Below are 26,004 nucleotides of genomic sequence, written 5' to 3'. Positions count from 1 at the left end.
CTCATCCCACCCTTAGGTAAATACACCATGTATATATCAATAGCTTTTATTTTTTAACAATGGAAATATTTAACTAAAATAAATACATAACATTACCACATAACTATTCAATGCATTTTTTTTTTATAGATTTGTGTGAAGTGTGAACCCAATTCAATAATTTTTTTCAACAACCTGCCAAAAAAAAAAAATAATATAAAAAAAAAAAAAAAAAAAGAAGAAGGATGGACAGCTTAAAGCGGAGGTCCACCCTAAAGTGGACCTTCCGCTCATCGGAATCCTCCCCCCCCTCCGGTGCCACAATTGGCACCTTTCAGGGGGGAGGGGGTGCAGTTACCTGGATAATCCAGGTAACTGCACCCACTTCCGGGATAGCTCTCTGCGGAAAGGGGCGTAGATTACACCCCTTTCCGCAAGTGCCCGCCCCCTTCCGCAAGTGCCACGCTGCCTGCTGGGAAACACACAGATCCCAGAGGCAGCGGGGACCGTCCTTATTGCGCAGCGCGACTCGCGCATGCGCAGTAGGGAACCGGGAAATGAATCCGAAAGGCTCCATTTCCTGATTCCCATACCCAAGATGGCGGCGGCAGCACCCGAGTGACGATCGAGAGATCGGCTTCGGGTGCCGACATCGCGGGCGCGCTGGACAGGTAAGTGTCACTATTTTAAAAGTCAGCAGCTGCAGTATTTGTAGCTGCTGGCTTTTAAAAAAAAAAAAAAAAAAAAAAAAAAAAAAAAAAAAACGCGGAGTCCCGGCGGACTCCCGCTTTAACCACTTAAGCCCCAGACCAATTTGCAGTCAAAGGACCAAGCCCCTTTTTGCGATTCGGCACTGCGTCGCTTTAACTGACAATTGCGCAGTCGTGAGACGTGGCTCCCAAACAAAATTGACATCCTTTTTTTCCCCACAAAAAGCTTGTCCATTTATACAATATTTCTAACACATAGCATGTACATACCAAAAATGACACTCCAAAATAGATTCTCCTACTCCTCCTGAGTACGGGGATACCACATGTGTGAGACTTCCACAGCCTGGCCACATACAGAGGCCGAGTACAGCCAAGCATGGCCGGGTATCACCGAGCATGGCTGGGTATTGCAGGGTATCACCGAGCATGGCCGAGCATGGCTGGGTATTGCAGGGTATCACCGAGCATGGCTGGGTATTGCAGGGTATCACCGAGCATGGCTGGGTATTGCAGGGTATCACCGAGCATGGCTGGGTATTGCAGGGTATCACCGAGCATGGCTGGGTATTGCAGGGTATCACCGAGCATGGCTGGGTATGGCAATTTATGGCAGAGCATCGGCAGGGCATTGCAGAGCATCGGCAGGGCATTCCTGGGTATTGCAGAGCATTGGCAGGGCATTGCTGGTTATTGTTCAGTGTGCACCTTGCACCTTTAAGAAGGGGTGGGGGCTCCCCTTCAGTCCATCTGCTGTCCACCTACTCATCAGAATGCATGTGCCTCCACTGTGGAGTCAGTGATAGGAACTACAAATACCAGGGTGCCTTGATGTGGCCTGTATCTTACGCATGTATTTGCAAATGTGTGTAGATTAAACCCCTGTTTTTAATGCATACTGTTATACAGGTTGATTCAGTTGTCCGTGGACTGGTCGGTAATTAAGCTTGGAATTTTTTCTTGGCCTCGTTTATAGCCCCTACAAGTAGTATTACCGGTACTTGCCAATTATCCGTGGAGGAAGAGGCGTGCATGACATTTCTCAGCAAGTGGACCAAGCAAGACTAAAAACACGAAAATCCCCTTGCAATGCTGCCCCCCAACAGCCCTCCCATACAACGCAGAAGGTTCCACTGTAAAGGTAATCTTTGGCTGTTGCCTGGATTGGATATGTACTTTTCCTTTAATCACACTATGCAGTGATGAATGACACACCTCTAACAAATGAGTAAATTAGGGTTAATTTTGCATTTACAAAGTGAAAATATCAAACTCTCACTCGTGAAAATAAATACACAACAAAAAGGAATAAGATTAATAGGTTTCCAATCAGAATTAAATATCTAAATAAATACAGGTAAATAACAGTAATTGCTTCTCAGTATCAGGTACCGTAAGATAAGGTCCTTTGCTTTTTCTGATATGGGAACTTCTGGAGGAAATGTAAGCGTCTCTTTCCAGTTCATAACTTTCTTATAGGTCTCTTGGGGAGTTTCAGAGCAAAACGGAGGATATCCTTTATAATAAAAGAGGACTCATGTAAGCGCAGAATACAACACATTTTATAGAGAATGAAGATATACAGTAAAACTGTAAATAACAATTGTAACAGTTCAAAGTATTGAGTTTGGTAGGCTGGGGAGTAATGAGTATATGAAGTAAACATGCTCTTCAAAATTCTAGTCTATTTCTGGCCAATGCTTTGAGTCAGTGATTCACAATAAACGTGTGGCAAGTGAAATCACAGACTTTCACATTATTAATTGGAAAAACAAACATGAAAACCAGGCAACTTGCATCTTCAAAAGGAAAGGTCAACAACGGCAGCATACATACTCTCCATAGTACAAGTAGACACTGAAAATAATATATGTAGTGCAATTACAGTAGTTAATGGAGATGTAAATCCAATCACTAAATAAGTAAGCTTTGATAGATTGCATTATTTGTGTACATAAAAGCAGACTACCACAAGGCGCCCGGAATAGCCATAGGAATGCTGTAAAATCATAAACATTCTACCTATATTAATGCAATGCTGCCGGAAATAAAACCCATCTGATCCCTGTTCCTCAAAGTTTTAATATTTATTGATCAGAATGGCCAGAACCTTAACTGAAATGATGGCATCTAAGGAAGGAGTATAGAATGATAGGATTCACATTTGACCACATACTGTATGTATTCTGCTTTGAAATAGGGACTACAAGGGCTGCATGTTTACGTATTAACCCTTTCTCTGCCAGGTCCGTATGGCATACAAGAATTGCAGCACTCTATTTGAAGCACTTTTATGGACTGCTAGCATCTGCTATTGCCTACTGTTGGACTTTATGAATTGTGGCATTGTGTATTATTGTATAAAGTTTAGGGGGCAGCGCAGTAATCTTCATTGGTGATTTGATAAGTAGGCTGTGCTTGCACAACAGAAATAGCAGCAGCGTCCCAAGTATTGTCAATTCATTTTTTTGGCACAGATTGATATTTGACATATGGTTTGAGGTAGCACAGCTATTGTATAATTTACAAAGATTGAGGTGGTTGCCATTAAAGAGTAGCTCTCCTGCAGCACACACAGTTCAATGGATAGCAACTTTATCTCTGAAATTCATTTTTGATGGACCTAGGATTTTCCCCGGAGGGCTTGGTGGTGTGCACATTCAAACACAAAATCAGGCAATACCATAACATTAAGGAGAGCTTTACAAAGCAATTTTTCAATAAATTTTTCACATTTTTCAGGAAAGCTGACAAAGCAGAAATTGTTCCTTCTGGAACAATTTTTAAGATCATCTAAATTTACATTTGTAGGTTGTTGGATACCCTTTAGAGGCCATTTTCCACTAGTACAGGGAAAAGGTCCCCAACATGACCCTCTGCCTCATTACTGTACTCCTGCAAGGTTTGAACATCCTGTTTCAGTAAGGGGAGAACATGGACACATGGAGCTCACACATAGGGTGAGGGGACTGTGCAACTGGGGACTCACATAAGTAAAATGCTTACAGCTTGCACTGACTGACCCTGCCTTTGTAAAGCAATTCTTTACACCTTGTGTCAGTAAAAGCACAGTCATTTTCTTCACTCAGACACTTTCGAACAACTTGCACTGCTCCTTCCCTCCTGGTCCACCAAGGTGTCAGGCTTCTGTAAGTTTCACAAGCAGCATGGTGACACGAGGGCCCATATGGGGCTACTACAGAAAGCCTCCGGCACTACTAAAGATGTCAGCAGGTGAAGAAAACTACACGGCTTTTCCTGACAAATGATATAAGCAATTGCTATAGGAAGTGCAGCACCATTAAGTGCCAATTGCAAACATTCAATATTGGCGAGTAGCCAGAAAAGCGTTACCCGGCGACAGACTCTTCAAAGTGGACCTTAAGTTATTTTTTTCCAACATTCATCTATTAAAGGGATTGTAAAGTGAATTTTTTTTTTATTTTAAATAACAAACATGTTATACTTACCTCCACTGTGCAGCTCGTTTTGCACAGAGTGGCCCCGAACCTGGTCTTCTGGGGTCCCTCGGCGGCTGTCTCGGCTTCCTCCTGCAGGTGCTTCTCACGTTAATGCAAGCTCCCTAGCACGTTGAGAAGCATCTGCGGGCGCGCTCCAGTGATACATACTATAGCCGCCGGCTGTATCACATGGCCACGCCCTCCGGCGCTCCGCATCAGTGGATGTGATTGACAGCAGCGCGAGCCAATGGCTGCGCTGCTTTCCATCCATCCACTCCAGCCAATCAGCTGCCAGGCTGAACGGTGGAAAGGACGTCGGGGGACGAGCGTGGGACTTTCGAGGGGTGAGGTAAGTAAAATGGGGGGGGGGGGGGCTGGGGGCGCCAGGACTGTCAGATGTTTTTTCACGTTAATGCATAAAGGTGAAAAAACGTTTACCTTTACAACCCCTTTAAATCTTCTGCCCTTGTTGTTTTAACTTTGGTTAGTAAAACATTTTTTTTCTGCCAGTAAATAACTTATACAGCCCACTTCCTGTTTCTTGTCTGGTAAAAAGCCTAAGCTTATGACATCATGGACAGCTCTCTCTCTAGTGCAAGTTTGCCAGCAAGGGAGGTGGGATGAGTCATAGGTGAGACAATCAGAGCTGCAGAGCTGGAGGGGGGTGTGTGTGTGTGTGTGTGTGTGTGTGTGTGTGTATCCAGGAAGTGAACAGGCAGCAGCTTCAGCTGCCCACAGTTAAAATGGCTGCAGCCAAACTTAGTGGATGAAGATTTCTGCAGCATATTTGCCAAGTACAGAATCATAGTACATATAAAATATGCAAAGTGGTTGGAGGGAAGCTTTGGAATGGAAAAGATGTTTTTATTACAAATTATGTGAGCGGACTGCAGTTCCTCTTTAACCGCTTCAGCCCCGGAAGATTTTACCCCCTTCTTGACCAGAGCACTTTTTGCAATCCGGCACTGCGTCATTTTAACTGACAATTTTGTGGTCATGCGACGTTGCACCCAAACAAAATTGATGTCTTTTTTCCCCACAAATGGGGCTCTCTTTTTTTGGTGGTATTCGATCACCTCTGCGTTTTTTTTGCGCTATAAACAAAAAAGAGTGACAGTTTTGGGCAAAAAAATAAAAAAGCATTTTTTACTTTTTGCTATAACAAATATCCCCCAAAAATATATATATAAAAAAAATTTCCTCAGTTTAGGCCAATATGTATTCTTCTACATATTTTTGGTAAAAACAAATTGCGATTGAGAGATATATATATATATATCTCAATCACAATAAGCTGGCAGTGAAGGAGTTGGCCACTAAGGGGTAATGAAGGGGTTAAGTGTGTCCTAGGGAGTGATTATAACTGTGGGGGGGTGGGCTTTATATCACGACAGCGATCACCATTCCCGATGACAAGGAGTGGTGATCTCTGTCATGACACAAGCCAGAACAGTGAAATGCCTCGTTTACATAGGCACTTCCCCGTTCTGAGGCTCTGTGACACGATCGCCGGTAGACATAGTGGTGGAGTCCACCGGTCCCGCTGGCACGGTCGCGCTGTACGCGGCGGGTGTGCGCCTGCTAGCCCCGGCTCTTAAAGGGGACGTACAAGTACGCCCATTTGCCCACCACTGCCATTATGCCAACATATCTGCGTACAGCGGTCGGCAAGTGGTTAATATCACCAATTTAGAGACATGCAAACCCGTATTAACCACTTACAGACCGGACCATATTGCTGGCTTAAGACCAGACCACTTTTAGCGATTCGGCACTGTGTCGCTTTAACTCACAATTACGCGGTCATGCGACGTGGCTCCCAAACAAAATTTACATCCTTTTTTCCCCCACAAATAGAGCTTTCTTTTGGTGGCATTTGATCACCTCTGCAGTTTTTATTTTTTTTGCGCTATAAACAAAAATAGAGCGACAATTTTGAAAAAAACGCATTATTTTTAACTTTTTGTTATAATAAATATCCCCCAAAAATATATAAAAAAACATTTTTCCCTCAGTTTAGGCCGATACGTATTCTTCTAAATATTTTTTTGGGAAAAAAATAAATAAAAAAATCGCAATAAGCGATTGATTGGTTTGCGTAAAAGTTATAGCATTTACAAAACAGGGGATAGTTTTATGGCATTTTTATTAATTTTTTTACTAGTAATGGCGGCGATCAGCGATTTTTATTGTGACTGCGACATTATGGCATATACATCGGACATTTCTGACACATTTTTGGGACCATTGTCATTTATACAGCAATCAGTGCTATACAAATGCAGTGATTCCTGTGTAAATGACACTGCCAGCGAAGGGGTTAACCAGTGAGTGGCAAAGTAGCAGTTAAGTGTTTCTAGGGGTGTGTTACTAACTGTTGGGGGCTGAGCGGAGATCAGCATCACTTGTTGCTAGGCAGAACGGGGGAGATGCTGTTTACAACGGCATCTCCCATTCCAGCCGCCCCGTGAGACGATCGCGGGTATGCCCACGGCGATCTAGTCCGCGGGACCGGCGACCGGACTCACGGGAGTCCCAACCGGCACGTGAGCGCTCGCGATGGCAGGGCGGCATTTAAGATTGGACGTACCTGTACGCCAATATGCCTGCCCGTGCCATTCTGCCGACATACATCGGGAAGTGGTTAAATCAACTGTTGACTACAAGGTTGTGAAAAATAAACATTTATTTTAGACATATTTAGTACAGGATCACTAAAAATACTGGTTAAAATGGACTAGTCAGGAAACAATATGGAAGTTGCCATTGCCAACATGTTCTGGAAAGGGAGAACTCGAGGGCTGACAGCTCTGTAGTTTATACATGTCAACAAGGGCAGCTCCCATATTCCTTACTAGATAGGGCCCCCCCTAATAAAAACAAAAGTGCAGAAAAAAAATAAAAAAATAAAATACATTTTAAAAAAAGTGTGACGCAAGCACAAGCAATAAATATTACAGTTAGAAATATTCCTCCAATATGTTCATTCATTTCTCGCCAGATTCTTATCCATCCTGAACAAAATGAAGGTGTGTACTATAATCTGAAGGCAATTCCACCTTAATATCACAATCTGCCTTTCACAAATTTGCAGATATTGCTATACATGAAAATATGTTTGCAAGTATGAAGGAGAACATGACAAAAAGGCTCTGGGAGAAAAGTAAGACAACTACAATGAATCCTAGAAAAGGCAAACAAACAAAGAAATATGAAGATGTCTTACCGATCAACATCTCATACATTATGACTCCTAGCGACCACCAATCACACAATTTATTATAGCCAGTTTGCAGGAATACCTCTGGTGCTATATAATCTGGAGTACCCACAGTAGAGAATGCCTAAAATACAAAAAAATAAAAAAGGTAAAATTAGATTAAGTGGACATTATTGCCACTAAGAAGTGTTGAGTGGAAGGTGATGGGGCATCAGATATATAAAATATTTAAACGTAAAAGACAGGCCACTATGTGTGGCACTAACAATTGCATCCCCAGAAAGCTACTGTAATTTAAATCTATGTGTTTCTAAACATTTTGTAAGACTGCTAATATAAAGGGATTGTCATAAACTACGTGTACAGGCAGCACGGAAGGGACAAACATTACAAAGGAGGGCAAGGGGAGAATATCTTCCATCTTTTGCTGAACTGCACAAAATATGTTGCATGGATGGCCTGGTTGGCAGCACCTGGCTACACAAGTAGATTTTTTTACTTTTGTTGAAAATTTGAATTTGGGCAGCACCCGCTTCCATTTATAGTCATATACTTTTAGCGTCAGTGTATTTTCCTGCCTTTGTGAAATTCTGAAACAGGTCCCTTTCACATGGGGCAGAATTAGTCCTGATCAGCATGGGATTCACTCACAGATCCCCTGCTGATCAGAGCAGAGTGGGCAGATGACAAGTCCGTGTCTGCTCAGGTTATGCAGAGTAGACACGGACAGAGCCTGCTCCGCTCACTGCCCGTTTGCACGCAATTACCTCCAATTCACCTACACAGAGGAGGACAGATCCCCTTCCATTTATTTTTAGCAGACCCGATTGGATTGAAGGGAGGTAGGTGCAATTGGACACAAGCCTGTTTACACCTGCCGGTCCATAGGGATGAATGGATCATCCAATCAGAAGAGTTGTGTGAAAGGGACCCCATTTCCAAGCATTTGTCAAGTTGCTCAGTAATGATCCTATATAGTTTTGCCATTTTGAAGGCCAAACTTGCTCTAAGAAAGGGTAGTGGCAGACCTGTAACAAAATTTTACTTTAGAAGATGAAACATTTTAAAAGTACAATTTATACTATATAAAAGTTTTATAGGTGTTCAAAATGAGAAAAATAAATATAAAAAAAAAGGGGGGGGGGCAGTTTTCTAAATTTGATTTGACATTGGCGTCAACATACCAATTGCCGTCTAGTTCTCTTCCATGTCTCCGCTTTTCTCTTTGAATTCATATTTTGAAAATCTGCAATGATCATAAAAATTATACTGCTAAATATGGGTACAAAAAAAATATTAAACATGTCCTTTTATGCATTATGCATTACAAAGTCTAAATCAAAGCCAGACAGACAATCAGCTTCTTCCTGTTCTACGGGGACAACCTTACTTCTTTATTTTTTTAATTCTGCATGGGGGCCTCTCACTTCCTGAAAAGGTTGTCCTTCTCTTCTATACAGGCATGCCTACTGTTCATTTTAACCACCTGTGTCTTGCCCAACCCCTCCTGTCTTTACTGCCTTGTTTTGGATAGATAGATAAAGGCTTTGGAAGTAGGTCAAGTTTGTTAGAAACTGAAAGATAGATTACAATGCAACATGCTGCATATTTTCTACAGTGTACACCCCCATGGTTGTTTCTGCATGGTACCGTGTGAACGGTTTTGCACACGTCCAGCTGAGGGAGCTATATGTGAGTAATGAGTTTAAGGTTCCGTTTCCACTAGTGCGACTTGTGATGCGACTCGACACAAAGTCGCATCACAAGTCACAGCCCATTGATTTCAATGGCAAACGTTCCCCTCTATGCGCCTTTGAAAATCATTGACTTTGAAATGGTGCCTGCACTACTTTGATGCAAATTTTGATGCAATTTTGATCCAGAATGTAAAAGTTGGATCAAAGCTGCACTCAATGTTGCATCAAAATCGCACTCTAAATCGCACTGCTGGAAACGTAGCCTTAGTGTGACTTTGGAGTGTGACTGATGCAACTTTGAGTGCAGCTTTGATCCAACTTTACACTCTGGATCAAAGTTGCCTCAAAGCATTGCAGGTACCTTTTCAAAGATACTGATTTTCAAAGTCGCATAGAAGGGAACGAGTACCATTAAAATCAATTGGCTGTGACTTGTAATGTGACTTTGGACACATAGTCGCATGACAAGTCATGTTTCCACTACTGCGACCCCAGAGTTGCACGATTTAGAGTACGACTGAGTGCAACTTTGATCCAACTTTATACTCTCTGGCTCAAAGCTGCGTCAAAGCATTGCAGGTACCTTTACAAAGTCACATAGAAGGGAACGGGTGCCACTGAAATCAATGGGTTGTGACTTATCATGCGGCTTCATGTGTCCAAAGTCGCATTAGTGGAAACAGAGCCTTAGTGTGGTTGCCTGTACTTTGATCATCGTAGACTGAGTTGAGACCCCAGAGCATTTCCAGCTACACTGACAGTTGCTCTGCTTCCTGCTCTACTTATGCAGTTCTATTTTACTCTCCCAAGTGAGTGGTTAGGCTCACAGAAAACATTGCACTCCCTATCTGGCAGACATCTTATTTCAACACAGTTTTTTCTCCCTCTAGTGGCTAACCTAGAAATCTCAAAATAATTACGAATAATGATAACAGTAAAGCATGTAAATGTGTGTGAAGCTAATAACCCTAAACCTTATTATTAAAGTATAACTAAAAGTAAGAGTAAAAGTAAAAACAAACAGACATACATATTATACATGACCTTTATAAACATACATACATTTATATAAATCAGTCCAAACCCCCCCCCCCCCCCCAAAAAAAAAAAAAAAAAAAAAAAAAAAACCTAGTAGTGATTAACTGCCACCAAAAGAAAGCCCGGTCCCAATCTCCAAAAAAAATAAAAAATAAAAGATAAAAATGTCATATGGGTTCAGTATTGCATGACCGCGCAATTGTCATTCAAATGTGCAAAAGCGCTAAAAGCTGAAAATTGGCCTGGGCAGGAAGGGGGTGAAAGTGCCCTGTAGGCAAGCGATTAGCATATAAAATGGCTCTGCTAGGCAGCACAATTCTAGTTGTAAAAGAAAATCTGTCAAAATTAATAGACTGAACAGTTACCAATGGGACGGTCAGGATTAAAAAAAAAAAAATTTAAAATGACATTAAAGCGGGGGTTCCACCGCCGTGTTTTTTGTTTTTTCTGGGGGGAAATGACAAGGAGTACGATTTTGAATAGTTCCACTTACTTGTGCCATGCTAAAACTCTCATGCTGCAGTTTTTCCGACTTTTTCCAAGTTTATAAAATCGTCTCCCGACGGTTTCCATCTTGCCTGTGGGCATGTGAAGCCCACAGGCATTCTCTTCCGGGACACTGTGCTGCTGATATCCCAGCATGTTCAAGCGCCGATCTCGCGCATGCGCAAATCAAACAAATCTGAGCGCTGACAATAACTGGGCGCCGCACAGACTCCTGGGAACTTTAAAAAAAAGGATCCCAGGAGACAGTGCGGCCAAGAGGAAGTGCAGACCTGCCGCTGCAACACCGCCCCTAGCCGCAGCCGCACCGCCCATATCCGGAGACTACAGAAGACCAGGAAATTGAAAAAAAAACACAAAGAGAAGATGGTAGCAGCAAGGTAATGGGGATATAATTAAATTACACCCTATTACAATCTTAGGGGCATAGCGGTTTAAATTAGGGTGGAGCTCCGCTTTAAACACTACAAGAACAAACAGTACTTACTGAAGTCATTCGGCAGGCTGTGGTTCAGATTTCTGTAAAAATCTGTGCGATGGGCCTTCTTAAGTCCTGTACATAATCCAAAGTCTGATAGTTTTACATGTCCCTAAAATAACAAAAAACTATTTCAAAGATTTACTATACAGTAAGACTTTAAGAGAATAAAAAGTATATTTGTACGTAAGGAAAACACACAAATTGGACTAGTAACAGGAACAAAATATATTTGTTTTTTGCTAAAAGTTAAAACAAAATTATTCAAGACAACTAAATTAAAACATAAATGTAATTATTATAATAGGCTTCAAGGGGAGGGAGTAAGCTGTTACACATAAAATATGGCAAAGTTGCAGGTGCTTAAAAATTGGAGAATGCATTCTTATTCGTAGACTGTGTTTAAGAAATATCCTGGTACTGAACCAAACAGTGGTTTGCAAAAATAACAATACTTTTGAAATTCAGGAGCAAGAACCGCACAGAATTAGCCAGAAAACTATCTTCTGTACAACCTCTGATGTTCGTTTCACTCTGTTACTAATGGTTTGATTTCTAATTTCTAGAATTACCCCTGCCCAATAAGATCACAAGTAGTCAGGGCCAGCTTTAAGGCAGGCCAGAAGGGGCATCTGCCCTGGGCCTGGTCATTGTTGTGGGGCCCAAAGCAGCTGCCTCATACTTGCCAACTATCCCAGTTTAAATTCCCCCTTGAAGTTTTAGTCCTGTGCTGTGTCCCGATATCTCAGTGTGAATTGCACCTACTAATGCTGCCCAGCTCTGCCCTATTGTGTACAGAGGACTCACCTGCAGACTCTGTGTTTACATGTAAATAGAGTCTGCATTCATATGTAAATAGCCACAGGGCGGCAGCATTCATATTCACCACCACTTATACTGAATGCTGCCCACTGAGATAAAGGGGCATATTTGAAAGTCCTGCCTGCAACTGTGGTCATTTAGCCTTACATCAGCCTGTTCTGCAAAGGTAAGCAAATTAGTGGGGGGAGGGTAGTGTGGGGGTGTGCAGAGGTAGGCAGAGAAGGAATTACAGTTTGAGTGCACCGGTGAGCAAGGACAGGAATGTATAGAGGTAGGGAAGGTGGGTGCAAAGATAAGCAGAGGAGACAGGTAGAGTTAGAGGGGTGGAGTGGAGAGTAAGGGGTGGGTTTGGAGTGCAGAGGTTAGCAGGGGTTTTAGGATACAAAAGGTGTACTAACAGGGTGTATAAAGATATAGGTCATGTATAGGGCAGCCCAATTATTTCAACGGACTGCTCTACGTGCTAGAAATGCAGAAGTCTCTAACGCTTTTCAAAATCACACGGTTGCACAGCATGTCAGCAGATGCATGAGGGTGTCATTAACATTGAATGGCACTGCTGTGTATCTGCTAAAGGGAAGCACGTTTCTGTGGTGTCAGGAAAGAGATTTTGCATGCGTTCCCGACACACAAATGTGAACGCAGGCTTAATGTCTCAGTTACATTGTTGATCAGTGTAAAATGTAAATTTATTTCAGGTACTTGTATAGCGCTGTCAATTTACGCAGCACTTCACATCAGTCCATACCCCTCAAGGAGCTTACTACGCTAAGGTCCCTAACTCACATTCATACATACTAGAGACAATTTAGACAGGATCCAATTAACTTACCAGCATGTCTTTGGAGTGCGGGAGGAAACCCACGCAGGCACAGGGAGAACATGCAAACTCCAGGCAGGTGGTGTCATGGTTGGGATTCGAACCAGCAACCCTTCTTACTGCTAGGCGAAAGTGCTATCCACTACACCACTATGCGGTGTAAATCATCTCATTACATTGGGGCTTTGTGTAGAATCCTTTTCACATTACATTAGTGGTTACTGTGAATGCTCCTATTACATTCGTTGTCTGCATAGACGTGCGCACGGGGTGTGCAGGTTGTGCCTGGGCACACCCTAATGTGTGTTTGGAGATCTGCTGTAAGGTGCTGCAAGAGACTGTATAGCACGCTGCCTGTGAGACAGTTTCCCATTAAGCAGTCAGGGAGGCATGTAAGAGCAGCTTAGTGTTTTAAAATGTAATGTAATGCCACTGCTTGCAGATAGGAGCGGTCAAAACCCAGGGCTGATGTTGGGGGTAGGCGGGACCAAACAGGTAGCCTATCAAACATGCTGATGTCGAGGGATTGGCGGGCCGCTCCGTGTATGTGGCTCTGCCCCCTTTCTATCAGCTATTAAACACCAGCCAATGATTGGGTTGCTTAAGAAAGGGTGCAGAGCCATATACACAGAGCATCCCACCCAGCCCCTATTCTTTTGGCTGGTGTTTGATAGGCTAGCTGTTGAGTCCCACCCACCCTCGACATCAGCTACAAGTTCTAACTCCTTCTCTCTGCAAGCAGAGACATTACATTACATTACAGTTCATGCACTGAGCGGCTCATGCATGCCTAGCTGACTGCTCAATGGGAAACATCCCCTCTCCTAGATAGCTTTTAAAGGGACTTTTTTTTGTGGCTCTGTTGAGAACCAAAGGGATTTGTCTCCATCATTACTTGGATGATCTCCTCCTGCTGGCTCAAGACAAAGATCGACCCCTAGAACACAGGTGTCAGGTCATCTCCACTCTCCAGGAAATCGGGTGGCTCCTGAACCTAGAGAAGAGTGTCAGCTGGAACGGCAGTCTCTTGTATTCCTCAGAGCTCACTTCAACACAGTAACAGGCATCATCTACTTACCTGAGAAGGTTGCGATAAATCTCCATGCCCTCCAGTGTTTGAGGATCATTGGCACCATGGTGGCCCGATACCGATGGTGAAATGGGCACAGTGGAGGATGCGGCCCTTCCAAAAAGGCTTTTTTCTTCAATGGTCAGGCAACAAAGCCCATTGTATTCACATAATGTCGGCCATGAAGGCTTCCCTTCCTTGGTGGCTCCAGCAGAAAAACCTATACAACTGTCACTCCATCCTTCCCATCACATGGGTTACAATAAAGACAGATGCCAGCAACAGGGGCTGGGGTGCTCATTGTCTGGCAGAGGTGGCTCAGGGCTCCTGGGACTTTCCTTCGAGGAACAGTGTTGAACATCCTAGGAGCTACAGGTAGCAATCCAGGCACTTCTGGCATTTCGCCATCTGATAACAGGGGCCTCTTTATTACTTAGACTAGACAACACGACGGCAGTAGCCTACATAAGGAGACAAGGGGGTACGCAAAGCCTGTCCCTGCCTCAAGAGGTGGAACCAATTATGATCTGGGCTCAGAGGAACCTGGCCAACATAACAGCAACATATGTACCCCGGATCCAGAATGTCCAGGCAGACTTCCACTCGAGTCCTTTTAGACAACGAGTGGTCTCCGCACGAGGTGTTGTTCAAATGTACCCTCACCTTGGGGGATCTCCTCAGAAGACAACCTCTTTGCCTCCCCCTGCAAAAAAAAAACTGGCAAGGTACTATTCAAGGTATCGGGACCCTCAGGTCTACGAGATAGACGACCTGATGGAGCAATGGTGGTTCCGCAGGGCTTATGCCTTTCCGCCAACCCCCCATTATCCTCCAGTTCCTGTGGAGACTCAAGTCAGAAGTAGCAAAGGCACCAACCATAATCCCTTACTGGCCCAACAGGCCTTGGTTTCCCCTAACGCTTCTCAGTGTTCGGGAACCAGTGCCCTTGCCACTTAGACCAGACCTTCCCTCTCAGGGCAGGACACTACACCTCTGTCCGGCTCACCTGCCCCTAAAGGCCTGGTTCTTGAAAGGGGAAGGCTGGAGGTAATAGGGTACCCCAAAGAGGTTATTCCCACACCGCTCTGTGCAAGAAGAAGCAAAAACCGGGTGTACGAAAGGATATGTGCTAAATACACACTCCAACTCATGTAGTGGCCCCAGCAGTTCAGGACATCTTAAGCTTCCTGCAGTCAGGACTGGATATCTCCTCATCTGTCAATTCACTCTGTGTACAGGTGTCAGTGATCTCAGCCTTCACTGGGGTGTCATGTGCCAGGTAACCCCTGGTTAAGCAATTCTTCAAGGGAGCAGTTAGGCTCAGACCGCAAAGGAAGTCTAGGTTCACCAAATGGGACCTCCCACTAATCCTTGAATTTTTCTCGCAACTCGATAAACCACTCTCAATCAGAGAACTTACTTTCAAAACTGCCTTCCTGGTAGCCATCACTTTGGCAAGAAAGATTTCTGAAATCCAGACTTTAGGGTCAAAAGAGCCCTTTCTAACCACCTTCCCGGACAGAGTGGTAATAATTCCGAAGCTAGGGGCCAACCCCAAGGTACTTACAAGACTTCGCTAATATCAATAATTAAAACAGAAGAAGAACAGTTTTTCTGTAGTGTGTTTTCCACTTACCGTATATACTCGAGTATAGGCCGACCCGAATATAAGCCGAGGCCCCCAATTTACCCCCAAAAAAACTGGCAAACTTATTGACTCGTGTATAAGCCGAGGGTGAGACATGCCTGTCCATCCCTGTGTGTGTGTCCGTCCATCCCTGTGTGTCCGTCCATCCCTGTGTGTCCGTCCGTCCATCCCTGTGTGTCCGTCCATCCATCCCTGTGTGTGTGTGTGTCCATCCATCCATCCATCCCTGTGTGTGTGTGTCTCCATCCATCCATCCATCCATCCCTGTGTGTGTGTGTCTCCATCCATCCATCCATCCATCCATCCCTGTGTGTGTGTGTCTCCATCCATCCATCCATCCATCCCTGTGTGTGTCTCCATCCATGTGTGTGTGTGTGTGTGTGTGTGTGTGTGTGTCCAGCCTACCTTTGTCCCGAGCCTCCGCCCCGTGCCTTGCCTCCTTGCCTCCGTCCCGTGCCGTGCCTTGCCTCCTTGCATCCGTCCCGTGTCGTGCCTTGCCTTGCCCCCGTCCCGTCCCGTCCCGTGCCGTGCCGTCCCGTGCCCTCTTCGTCGGCGGCCATTGTAAAGTTCAAAAGCTGCGCCGCCGCCTTCGCCTGTGATAGGCGGAACACTGAATTTCCCAGCAGCCTGTGTTCCGCCTATCACAGACGTCGTATCATCCTCGTCCGTAGTACGAGGATGATACGATGTCCGTGATAGGCGGAACACAGGCTGCTGGGAAATTCAGTGTTCCGCCTATCACAGGCGAAGGCGGAGCCGGAGGCGCGGCTTTTGAATAGAATGGCCGCTGTCTGTCTGCTCGACACGCTGATCGAGCGGGCAGACAGCGATGACTCGAGTATAAGCCGAGGGGGGCACTTTCAGCCTCAAAAAAGAGGCTGAAAATCTCGGCTTATACTCGAGTATATACGGTAAAGGCTGAGCAATAAGACAGACAAGTAATGCTAGTGATATAAGCAAAGCATTAAACACTGCCTAACTTTAGACGGGCCACAGCTTTCTTTTTCTACCACATTGAAGTGGGCCATAAACTGGGCATGGCATAGTTTATACTAAACATTTCTTCCCTGTAGTTCAAAGGAGATATCCAGTCAATGTTTGTCAGGCTTCCAAATAACTTAAGCCGGCCATAGGTTCGAATCTCAGCCGGTTCAGCAAAGACTACCCGAGATTCGATCCATCTACGGGCAAGCTTATTGTATCCAAGTTGATAGATTGACTTGCATACAACCAGCATGTTGGATTGTTACATGCGACTATTGGTAGCTGCCATAGCCGATAGAAACAATCACTGTTATCCCTGGAATGGACGGCTCACCACACCGCCCAGAGAACACAATAGCTCAACGGGAGGGATTGCTCCAGCAACACTAACTGCTTAAGAGGCCCAATATCTTCTTACCAAAGTCTTAGTAAGCCTATTAGACTTTACAATTTTTTTTTCTAAAAAACAAAAAACACACCAGCAACAAAAAGCTTACCAAACTACTACATAGAGATATGAATTTGCATTGATGTACTGTTTTTTTGTATGTATGGGTTTTCAATTTTAGGCATGCAAAGCATTATTTCAACATCAAGCAACAATATGGGGGTTGTTTACGAAAGGCAAATCCACTTTTCAGCGCAAGTGCAGTCGCTCTAAGTCTTAGGGGTAGATCTGAAATGAATGGGAGCTCCGCAGATTTTATCATCCAATCATTTACAAGCTAAAATGCTGTTTTTTATTTTCCTTGCATGTCCCCCTCGCATCTACAGTGACTATCCTTCCAAGTGCACTTGCAGTGCAAAGTGGATTTTCCTTTAGTAAATAACCCCCCTAGGCTCCTTCTACAGGCAAAGCAAAAAAACACCTGTAGAAGCAGCGTTGTGCTTGGACCAGAAGATTGATTTGCCTTTAGTAAATAACCCCCTATATTTACATTAAAAAAAATCTTGTTGATTATGACCTTTTCTGTTTATCTAGGACTATATAGTATACAATTACCTTGCTATCAAGTAAGAGGTTATCTGGCTTGATATCCCTATGTATAAAACCAAGCTGGTGGATTGAATCAATTGCAAGTACAGTTTCAGCAATGTAAAATTGGGTTTCCTCTTCAGTCAAAGTATCTTTTTTCATCAGCAAGGTCATCATGTCACCTATTATAAAAATAAAGTGCAAATTTGAATGTGGGTTCACTCTTTTTTGTGCTTATTTTCAAAGAATAGTCACCTAACATTAACATGTACAGTTGTGATTTTTTTTTTAAATTTACATCAATAGAAGCACAGGTCTAGACTACATTTTCTCGGGCGATAGAAATGTTAGAACTTCTTCAGGATTTTATTGCCATCTGGCCCACGGGGAAGATGTTGCAATGCCCCCATCACTTTCTGTTTTGTTGATCAAACAGAAAGAGACAAAAGCCTTCCCAACAGGACACAGACATCAAAAAACCTGACAAAGGTTCTAACTCTTCCCAACTCTACTAAATAAAACCTGCTTTTGTTGCCATCTGTCTGTCATTGGAGAAATCCTCTCACTTCTTCCCCAAGCATATACGTCAAAGCAAGGACAATGATGGTGATGTAAACCTAACCCAAGATATTTCCATGTAACCCAAAACTTTGGAAAAGAAAAACAAAAGTTCTGATTGGCATTGTCCTTTGAATCAGTAAAAAGAAAAAAATCTATAGAATTTAAATACCAAATTTACTTGCCAAAAATGCAAATAAAAGGCTACATCGTTTCAGTTTTCCTTGATCTATATATAGCCTGAATTCTTATATGAATAATAAAAAATAAATAATCAAATTTCATTATTATTATTTAACAGTTAACTATGCTTATGTAACCAAAGTACCTCCAGGTAGGAACTCCATGATCAGGTAAAGGTTCAACTTGTCTTGAAAGCTATAAAACATTTTTACCACCCATAGACTGTCTGCTTCTACCAGAATATCTCTTTCTGCACGAATGTGTCCAACCTAGAAGCAAAAATACACAATAAAAATGTACTAAATAAAAAATGTAACTGATAAAACATATCAAACCTATTAATTCTAGATTTCTTCCTCAACGAGGCAGCGCAAAAAAGAAAAAATTCAAATATAAGTGGCCACTTTGCAGTAACTCTTATGCCCTGTACACACGGTCTGACATTCCGACCACAAAATCAGTCAGATTTTTTCCGATGGATTTTGGCTGAAACTTGTGTTGCATACACACGGTCGCACAAAGTTGTCGGAAAATTCAATCATTCTGAACCAGGCGACGTCAAACACGCACGTCGGGACTAAAAAAACGGGCCAGTAACCAATAGCTTTCGTCTCTGTTTATTCTGAGCATGCGTGGCACTTTGTCCGTCGGAACGGTCTACACACGATCGGAATTTATGCAATCAGATTTTGTTGTCGGAAAATTTTAGATTCTGCTCTCAAACTTTGTGCATCGGAAAATCAGACGGAAAAGTCCCACACACAGTCAGATTTTCCTACAACATGATCCGATCGCACATTTTCCATCTGAAAATCCGACCGTGTGTACAAGGCATTAGACTACTTTCACACTGAGGTGCTTTACAGGCATTTGAGCGCTAAAAATAGCACCTGTATAGTGCCTCTCCAGTCACTCCAGAGTGAAAGCTTGAGTGCTTTCCGACTGGAGAAGTCCTGCAAGCAGCATCTTTGAGGTGCTTTAGGAGCGGTGTATACAAAGAGAGAACTGGTATGCGATTTTGACAGGTACTCACTCCAACTGCGTAGGCGGTCCTAAGTGGAAGTTCTCCTTCCTCCCGCAGTCTTTTGGGACATGCGACGGGTCCGAGAAGACTGTGGGACCAGTCACAATGCACAGTGCATGAGCAGTGGGGTGCCCCTAGTAAAGATGTCAGCAACAGGGTCAGAGGACACAGGATGAAAACACATCGGCTAAGCACAGCGCTAAATCCTGGGACAGACAAGTGGGTGTTTATTAAAAGTCAAGAGCTACAGGTTTTTGTAGCTGCCGACTTAAAGTGGTTGTAACACTTATGTCTCTACAATCCCATTAGATAACAACATGTGCCCCGCTGAATGTCCTTTATTTAAAAAAAAAATCAAACAATTTATACCTTCTATCAGAGTGTCTCCTGGTGCTCACGCAACTCCTAAGCTTTCTCCTCTCCCCGTTTGACATATACAGCGGGTGGGCCAAGAACGTCAGCGGGGAGGGAGAGGAGGAGAGGCAGAGAGAGCCTAGGAGTCACCAACGCGCCTATAGACGCTCTGAAATAAGGTAGATATCGGCTTTTTTTAAATAAAGGATATACAGTGGGGCACAAGTTAACAAAGGGGATTGTAGAGACATAACACTATTATTTTACCAGCAGGAGGGGAGGATTCTGGCGTGAATGGAGCTGACAGGCAGGGAGGTAATGGGGGATCAGGGGGAAGAATGGAGAGCGCGGATCACTCAGACACATAAACTGACCTCAGTGTCAATGCGCAGTAGCCATGATAAACCATGGTCAGTTTACAGGGGGAGGGCAGAAACTGGCAGGATCAACCAGGGTTTTTTTTTTTTTTAAGTGATACAGGGGGCCAAATACACAGAAGCACTGTACTGTGTAAAAAATGTATCTTGTGTTTCCAGCACGGAGGAGAGCTGTGGGGTCTTATTGACACCACATCTCTCCATAAAGAGGACCTGCCTCACACCATTTCTATTACAAGGGATGCTTACGTTCCTTGTAAGAAATAAAAGTGATCAAAAAAAAAATCTATATGATTTTTACATGCAGGAGAGGAGTACCAGAATATGGAAGTGGTTAAAGAACAGGATCCTTTCTTTTTGTTTTAGAGCTCCTCTTTATTCAAAATAGATTCCACAAATGCTCTTTGTACCACCATATGTGCACTGCTCTCCATACCATGATACCTGCATGACAGAATGAATTCAGTGAGGCCAATTCTAGACTGGCTTCTTAAATATTTTGTTTTGGTCATTTCATCATTTATTTACTTTTACATTTTTGTAGTGTTCTGCATGCAACATCAGTTGGCTGGTACTGGATGCACCTTGGTAATCTGATCCCAATAGGAAAAAAAATGTAACAAAGAAAAAATTTCCCAAACTATTTTTGTAAAAGACCAAAATGTACTAAAACAATTACTTTGTATTACATGAAATGAGTTCAGCAGTGTGCTTCCCTAAAACATTCCACTTCTTGTGAAACATACACCTTGGAATTCATAAATACTAGCATAGAAAAAAAACATCAAAAGTGCCTTGCATGTGTTCTAAAAGTGGCATAGCATAGTCAAACTTATGTACCCGTCTAGAGCTTGTTCTTGAATCTGGAACTCATACGAGACACTTTCGCAAAATCTGTCTCTGTACGCCAAAAGAAAATGGTTCTTAAAGTGGTAATAGTAAACCCTCATTTGGATTTTTACCTACAGGTAAGCTTGTAATAAAGCTTACCTGTAGGTAGAACGAACATCTCCTAAAAAGTGCACGGGATCTTACCGGCGCATGAGATTTGAAGGAATGGCAAGGGGTATGCACTGTGCCGCAGGAGTGATATCATTATGTGCTCGGCCATTTAAGTTGCCAAAACCCACGACCCTGAATGGAAGACCGGGTGAACATTGACAGCTATTAGGAAATGTATACCGTATTTGTAATAAGGGTACTCTGACAATCACTTGTAGTAATGAGAAACTGAAAAAAATAACTAGAAAAAAAAAAAAACACACAAATTATACATGTAGCACCCTGGTGTTTAGGCAGGGTTGTTCCTAAATTTACCTGCCAGGTGTAGTTACATTGGCTCATTGTTAGGGATCAATTGAGTTCACCCTAAGTCTAGAATTGCTGCGCTTCTCTCTTCTGCCGTTAAGAGGCCGGGTACCTGGTGGCATTAGATAAGACAAGGGCAAAGCAAGGACAGATTAGGAGTATATGGGGTATCTCAGCCAATGGGAAGGGGGTTTTCTTGAATCCTTTGGGCTGCTGGGAGAACCTATATATTTGGGTGGAGTCAGGTGATCAGTGCTCTGTGCTACCTGGACAGCTGTCTAGGTGGAAGGGTGTTGCATTGCCCGGGCTGCTAGGCCGGAGTTTGTGCCTATCCCGGGCACATCTGGCTACTAGGCTGTCTGAGGGCCTATTCACAAGCAAGCGAGCAACGCTGGGTTGGGCTTGCCGTCCAACCATATGTGACGGTTCTGCCGGCCAGAGAACCTGTCGCCATTAAAGGACCAACCACCTTATTACCAGGGACCACAGTGAGCAACTGAATCAAGTACTGGGGCAGAATTCTTAACAACTGGGGACGGTGAAGAATCAGAAAAATTAAATTGGGTATCAAGCCAGGGACCCAGCCAGTGGAGGTGACGCTTGCAGAGCAGCCTTGTGTGTCACAGGCCAATGGGGTGAAGCTTGAGAAGAAGTATCTGGAGTGGCAAGATAGGGACCCAGCAGAGAAGTGTGGGTGACGCTTGAGGAAGATACTACAGTGAAAATTGGAACAGCTCAAGGGATTCAGTGGCAGTGAATCATCTAGTCTAGTGAGAGAGAGCGGGTTACAGAACTACAAGACGTGATTGTAGTGGAAGTGAAAGAACCATTACACTTTGTGTTAGAAACTGTTAAAGACTGTTGCCATAGGAGACAGCAATCCTACACATGCAGATGTGGCATCTTGCTGGATGCTTTCCCTGCATGGCTGTCCTGCAGAAGTCTTGGAGTCTGCCAATTAAAAGTTGCAACTGCCTATGGGTGGCCTGCCCTAACCCTCTCTCCCAAAGTTCTGTTTAAGAGAAAAAAAAAAATCTCTTTGCATTCAAGAAGTGTCTGGCGCCAATGAATCCATATTTCATTACACCCACTCTGTACGGAAGGATGTCATCAGGTTTTGGCTCTAAAAGGTTCTCAGACTAGAGGAGGCCTGGGACCTTGCTACGTACACAATCCGCATCTGCCAACTCTATTATACAAAATATTACAATTTAATTTGTTTACATCAAAATAAATAAAAACTACAAGGGATAGCAAAGACCGACAAACCCAAAACTGCGTGGGGAGAACAGAAGTGGTGCTGAGCATAATGTCACCAGCATTTCTCCAAAATTCAAAAGCGGTATCAAGATAGTCTGATTAAAATCTCCTGTCTGTACTGGAAGTCGGCGCATTTAACACAAAGCAAGAATCAACTTACAAGATATGCAGAGGTTTCATAAACCTTAATTAGCTCCGATTTTTCAAAGGACTTCAGAGAAGGCCCGTCATAAATAGTTGCATCATAAATTGTCTGGTCTTCAATTTAGGAATGCACAACTGTGAAAATGGAGTACTGCCCTATAACTGGACTCCCCAGTGTCAACATTCATACACATTCCATAATTTCTACTGCAATGAGGTTACCTTCCTAAAAAGTGGATACACTAATGTAGACGATAAAACTCCAAAAACTATTTCAACGTCCAAGACCCTGGATAGATACCTCCTAGGAGAAATATATATAATATACATGTTCGCTTTATTGCAAATTATATGCTGGTTTATGAAGCATTGTCCTATTGAATTAAAGACTTACCCTGGATAATTGGCATTGAAGTGACACTAAATATTCTTATTCTCCAAGAATAATCCATATATATCCACCACTTAATTGTTCTGTAATTTGTTTCTTACTGTGTTTTTCTGCCTCCATATAATGGCTTCTGTTTATTTGGAATGAGCAGTGCACGATCATTGTGGTCCTGTGCATTGCTCTATGCACACTACACACCCCATAGTGCCTGGTCTATCTTAGGTACAAGCAAGAGATGGTGGCTACCACCCACATACAGTTGGACCAAGGAGAACAAACACAGCCACCCTCTAACAGAGATTGGATCACAACAGAAAAAAAAAGGAATTTGGAGACCTGAAGGATACTGATAGCAATACAAAAAGGGTACTTAAAGTGATTGTAAAGTAATTATTTAATTTTTTTTAAATTTACAAACACATTATACTTACCTCTACTGTGCAGCTCGTTTTGCACAGAGTGGCCCGGACCTGCTCTTCTGGGGTCCCTCGTTGGCTGTCTCGGCTCCCTCCCGCTCATGCGAGCTCCCTCGCATGGTGAGAAGCATCTGCGGGCACGCTCCTGTGATACAGCCGGCGGCTATAGCCACTCTCTGTATCACACGGCCCCGTCCACCGGTGCTCCACGTCAGTGGATGTGATTGACAGCAGCGCGAGCCAATGGCTGCGCTGCTTTCCATCCATCCACTCCAGCCAATAAGCGGCCAGGCTGAATGGTGAAGAAGGACGGCGGGGGTAAGCGTGGGATTTTCGAGGGGTGAGGCAAGTAAAAACGGGGGGGGGGGAGGGGGAGGGGGCGGCTCGGGGCGCAGGCAGTGTCAGATGTTTTTTCACCTTAATGCATAGAGTACACCTTAATTTAAGAGTTACATACTTGAATAGAATTTTTTTTTTCCCCCCAACTAGAGTTTAGCATTACTTTAAGGGTATTTCATAGGGCATTATAAAAAAAACACTCCACGCCTACACCACACCTCTTGGACCTTTTGATTGGGTGAGGAAGCTCTGCATCAACCAGTTTTACAGGGAAAGAAGAGGATACAAGATACTACAAGAGCAGGTTGGGACTCTTAATTTACCAATGGAGCTACTCAGGATTACTGAGATTTATGTTATGAAGGCAAGTGACTCTTGCAACAGATTAAGCTCAAATCTTTATTCGTGTAACCAATTGCTTATACTAAAAGCATTGACTCAGGTTAAACATTTTGTGTTTACATCTCAGTTTCTGTAATGAGAAACCATTGGGAAACTATGCAAGTGTTACCGACTCAGTTGACCTGCCCCAGTGACAGCTACCCTTAATCTGCTGGTGCTTAGATTGTTGTCCAGCAAACATCGTGGAAAATCTGTGCACCAATTTTCACCAATCATTGCACATATACTATATGCATGTATATCTCACAAATGTAACAGTGGTTCCATGGTCAGGGCTCCCAAATACACCCCATGTCACTCCAGCACTGTGCCCTGCCTCTTCTCCAAACCTTCTTACCGGAAACAAAGGAGGTGCCAGAGAGCCTAGCTCTCAGCTAGACCTGCCTAAATTTACCTGCACTGACAGTGAAAAAAAAAAAAAAAAAAACACAAAACACTACTCTAGCGCCTACCTACCTAAGGTAGAGGGTGCTAAACAGTATATAGCAAACAAGATTTTCTATACTCATGTAAACACGTGGGTGAAAAAAGGTAGGTAAACAATAAAAAAGGGTAAGAAAATGGTGGAATAAGGTAGGTAAAAGTGGTATTAAAGGTTCAGATAAAAAAAAAAATATATATATATATATATATATATATATATATATATATATATATATATATATATATATATATATATATATATATATATTTATTATATATATATATATATCAAACATGTTATACTTACCTGCTCTGGGAAATAGTTTTGCACAGTCCTCCTCTTCTCAGGTCCCCTGCAGGTGCTTCTGGCTCCCCCCCCCCTTTTACCAGTGCCCCCAATAGCAAGCTGCTTGCTATGGGGGCAGTTACTCCCAAGCTCTGCTGTGATTGACAGCCATGGTAGCCAATGGCCCTCACTGCTGTCTCAGCTCATGAGAGGGAGTCCTAAGACAGACAAGGCTCTCATGTACATCGCTGGATCGAGAGGGATAAAGCATAAACCAGCCTTTAAAATGTAAGAAAGGCATTCAAATACTCAACATAAGGTCGAGAAACTAAATACATCATTACTGAACAAGATGCAACAACAAGAATTTCCAGTAAGCACATTGTCTTCATATTTACAACATAAAAAATATACTTTCCAAATGTAAAGAGAGAAAGGTTTTTAATATACATAAATCAGAAGGTTACCTGTTCTTTCTCAAGCATGTCTGCCTTACGCAAAATTTTCATTGCATATACATGGCCAGTGTCTTTCTTTTGAACTAGCCGAACCTAACGAAAAAAAACAAAAAACAAACCTACAGTCAAGGTCAAACAACTTTTCCAACTCTTCACTATTGTACTAAAAAGACTAGTTTTATTGTCCCTAATGTGCATGTTCTCCTCCCTGCCCACATGGCGACCACACAGGAAGTCAGGATACATTTCCTGAATGATTGGCAAGAAAGCAACATAAGTTGTAACTCTCCCCACTACAACAACAAGAAATAAATAAAAATGGTGTGTGTAAGAGATATATATATATATATATATATATATATATATATATATATATATATATATATATATATATATATATATATACACACACACAATATTATATACACACACACACATTTATTTTTTCCCCTTTTTTTCATTCATTTATCATCATATGGGGGGGGTGTCTATCTATTTTCTCAGTTTTCAAATTATCAGTCAGAAACGTGCCGATATTAGTCAGACCTCCTCATCCTCCTCCTCCTCCTGTCCCCGCACGCCACTCGCTGCAGTCTCTGCCAATTTCAGTCAGCGGTGCGACAGGCAGGAGAGACGACATCTCTCAATGCACTCCGCAAATTACTGCTGTGGTAA

At 43.1% G+C, this 26,004-nt stretch overlaps 1 protein-coding gene across 3 annotated transcripts in view; it reads right to left on the bottom strand.

The window, feature by feature from the left end:
• LOC143982689 (serine/threonine-protein kinase 38) overlaps window positions 1-26,004 on the bottom strand; it is an 84,919-nt gene that overhangs the window by 9,168 nt on the left and 49,747 nt on the right. For all 3 annotated transcript variants that reach the window (XM_077481615.1, XM_077481612.1, XM_077481613.1), the window contains exons 6-12: window positions 25,339-25,422; window positions 18,293-18,416; window positions 17,434-17,588; window positions 11,097-11,199; window positions 8,555-8,616; window positions 7,377-7,494; window positions 2,082-2,205 (exon numbers count right to left, since the gene is read on the bottom strand). In XM_077481615.1, coding sequence (XP_077337741.1) covers window positions 2,082-2,205; window positions 7,377-7,494; window positions 8,555-8,616; window positions 11,097-11,199; window positions 17,434-17,588; window positions 18,293-18,416; window positions 25,339-25,422 — 770 coding nt within the window. The remainder of the gene's footprint in view (window positions 1-2,081; window positions 2,206-7,376; window positions 7,495-8,554; window positions 8,617-11,096; window positions 11,200-17,433; window positions 17,589-18,292; window positions 18,417-25,338; window positions 25,423-26,004) is intronic.

This window comes from Lithobates pipiens, unplaced genomic scaffold (assembly GCF_037356315.1).
Source record: "Lithobates pipiens isolate NorthernLeopardFrog02 unplaced genomic scaffold, aLitPip1_a1.2 Scaffold_16, whole genome shotgun sequence".
In the NCBI taxonomy this organism is placed as follows: Eukaryota; Metazoa; Chordata; class Amphibia; order Anura; family Ranidae; genus Lithobates; species Lithobates pipiens.
Note: the sequence above shows the minus strand (reverse complement) of the source record. Positions and strands in the feature narration are given on the sequence as shown.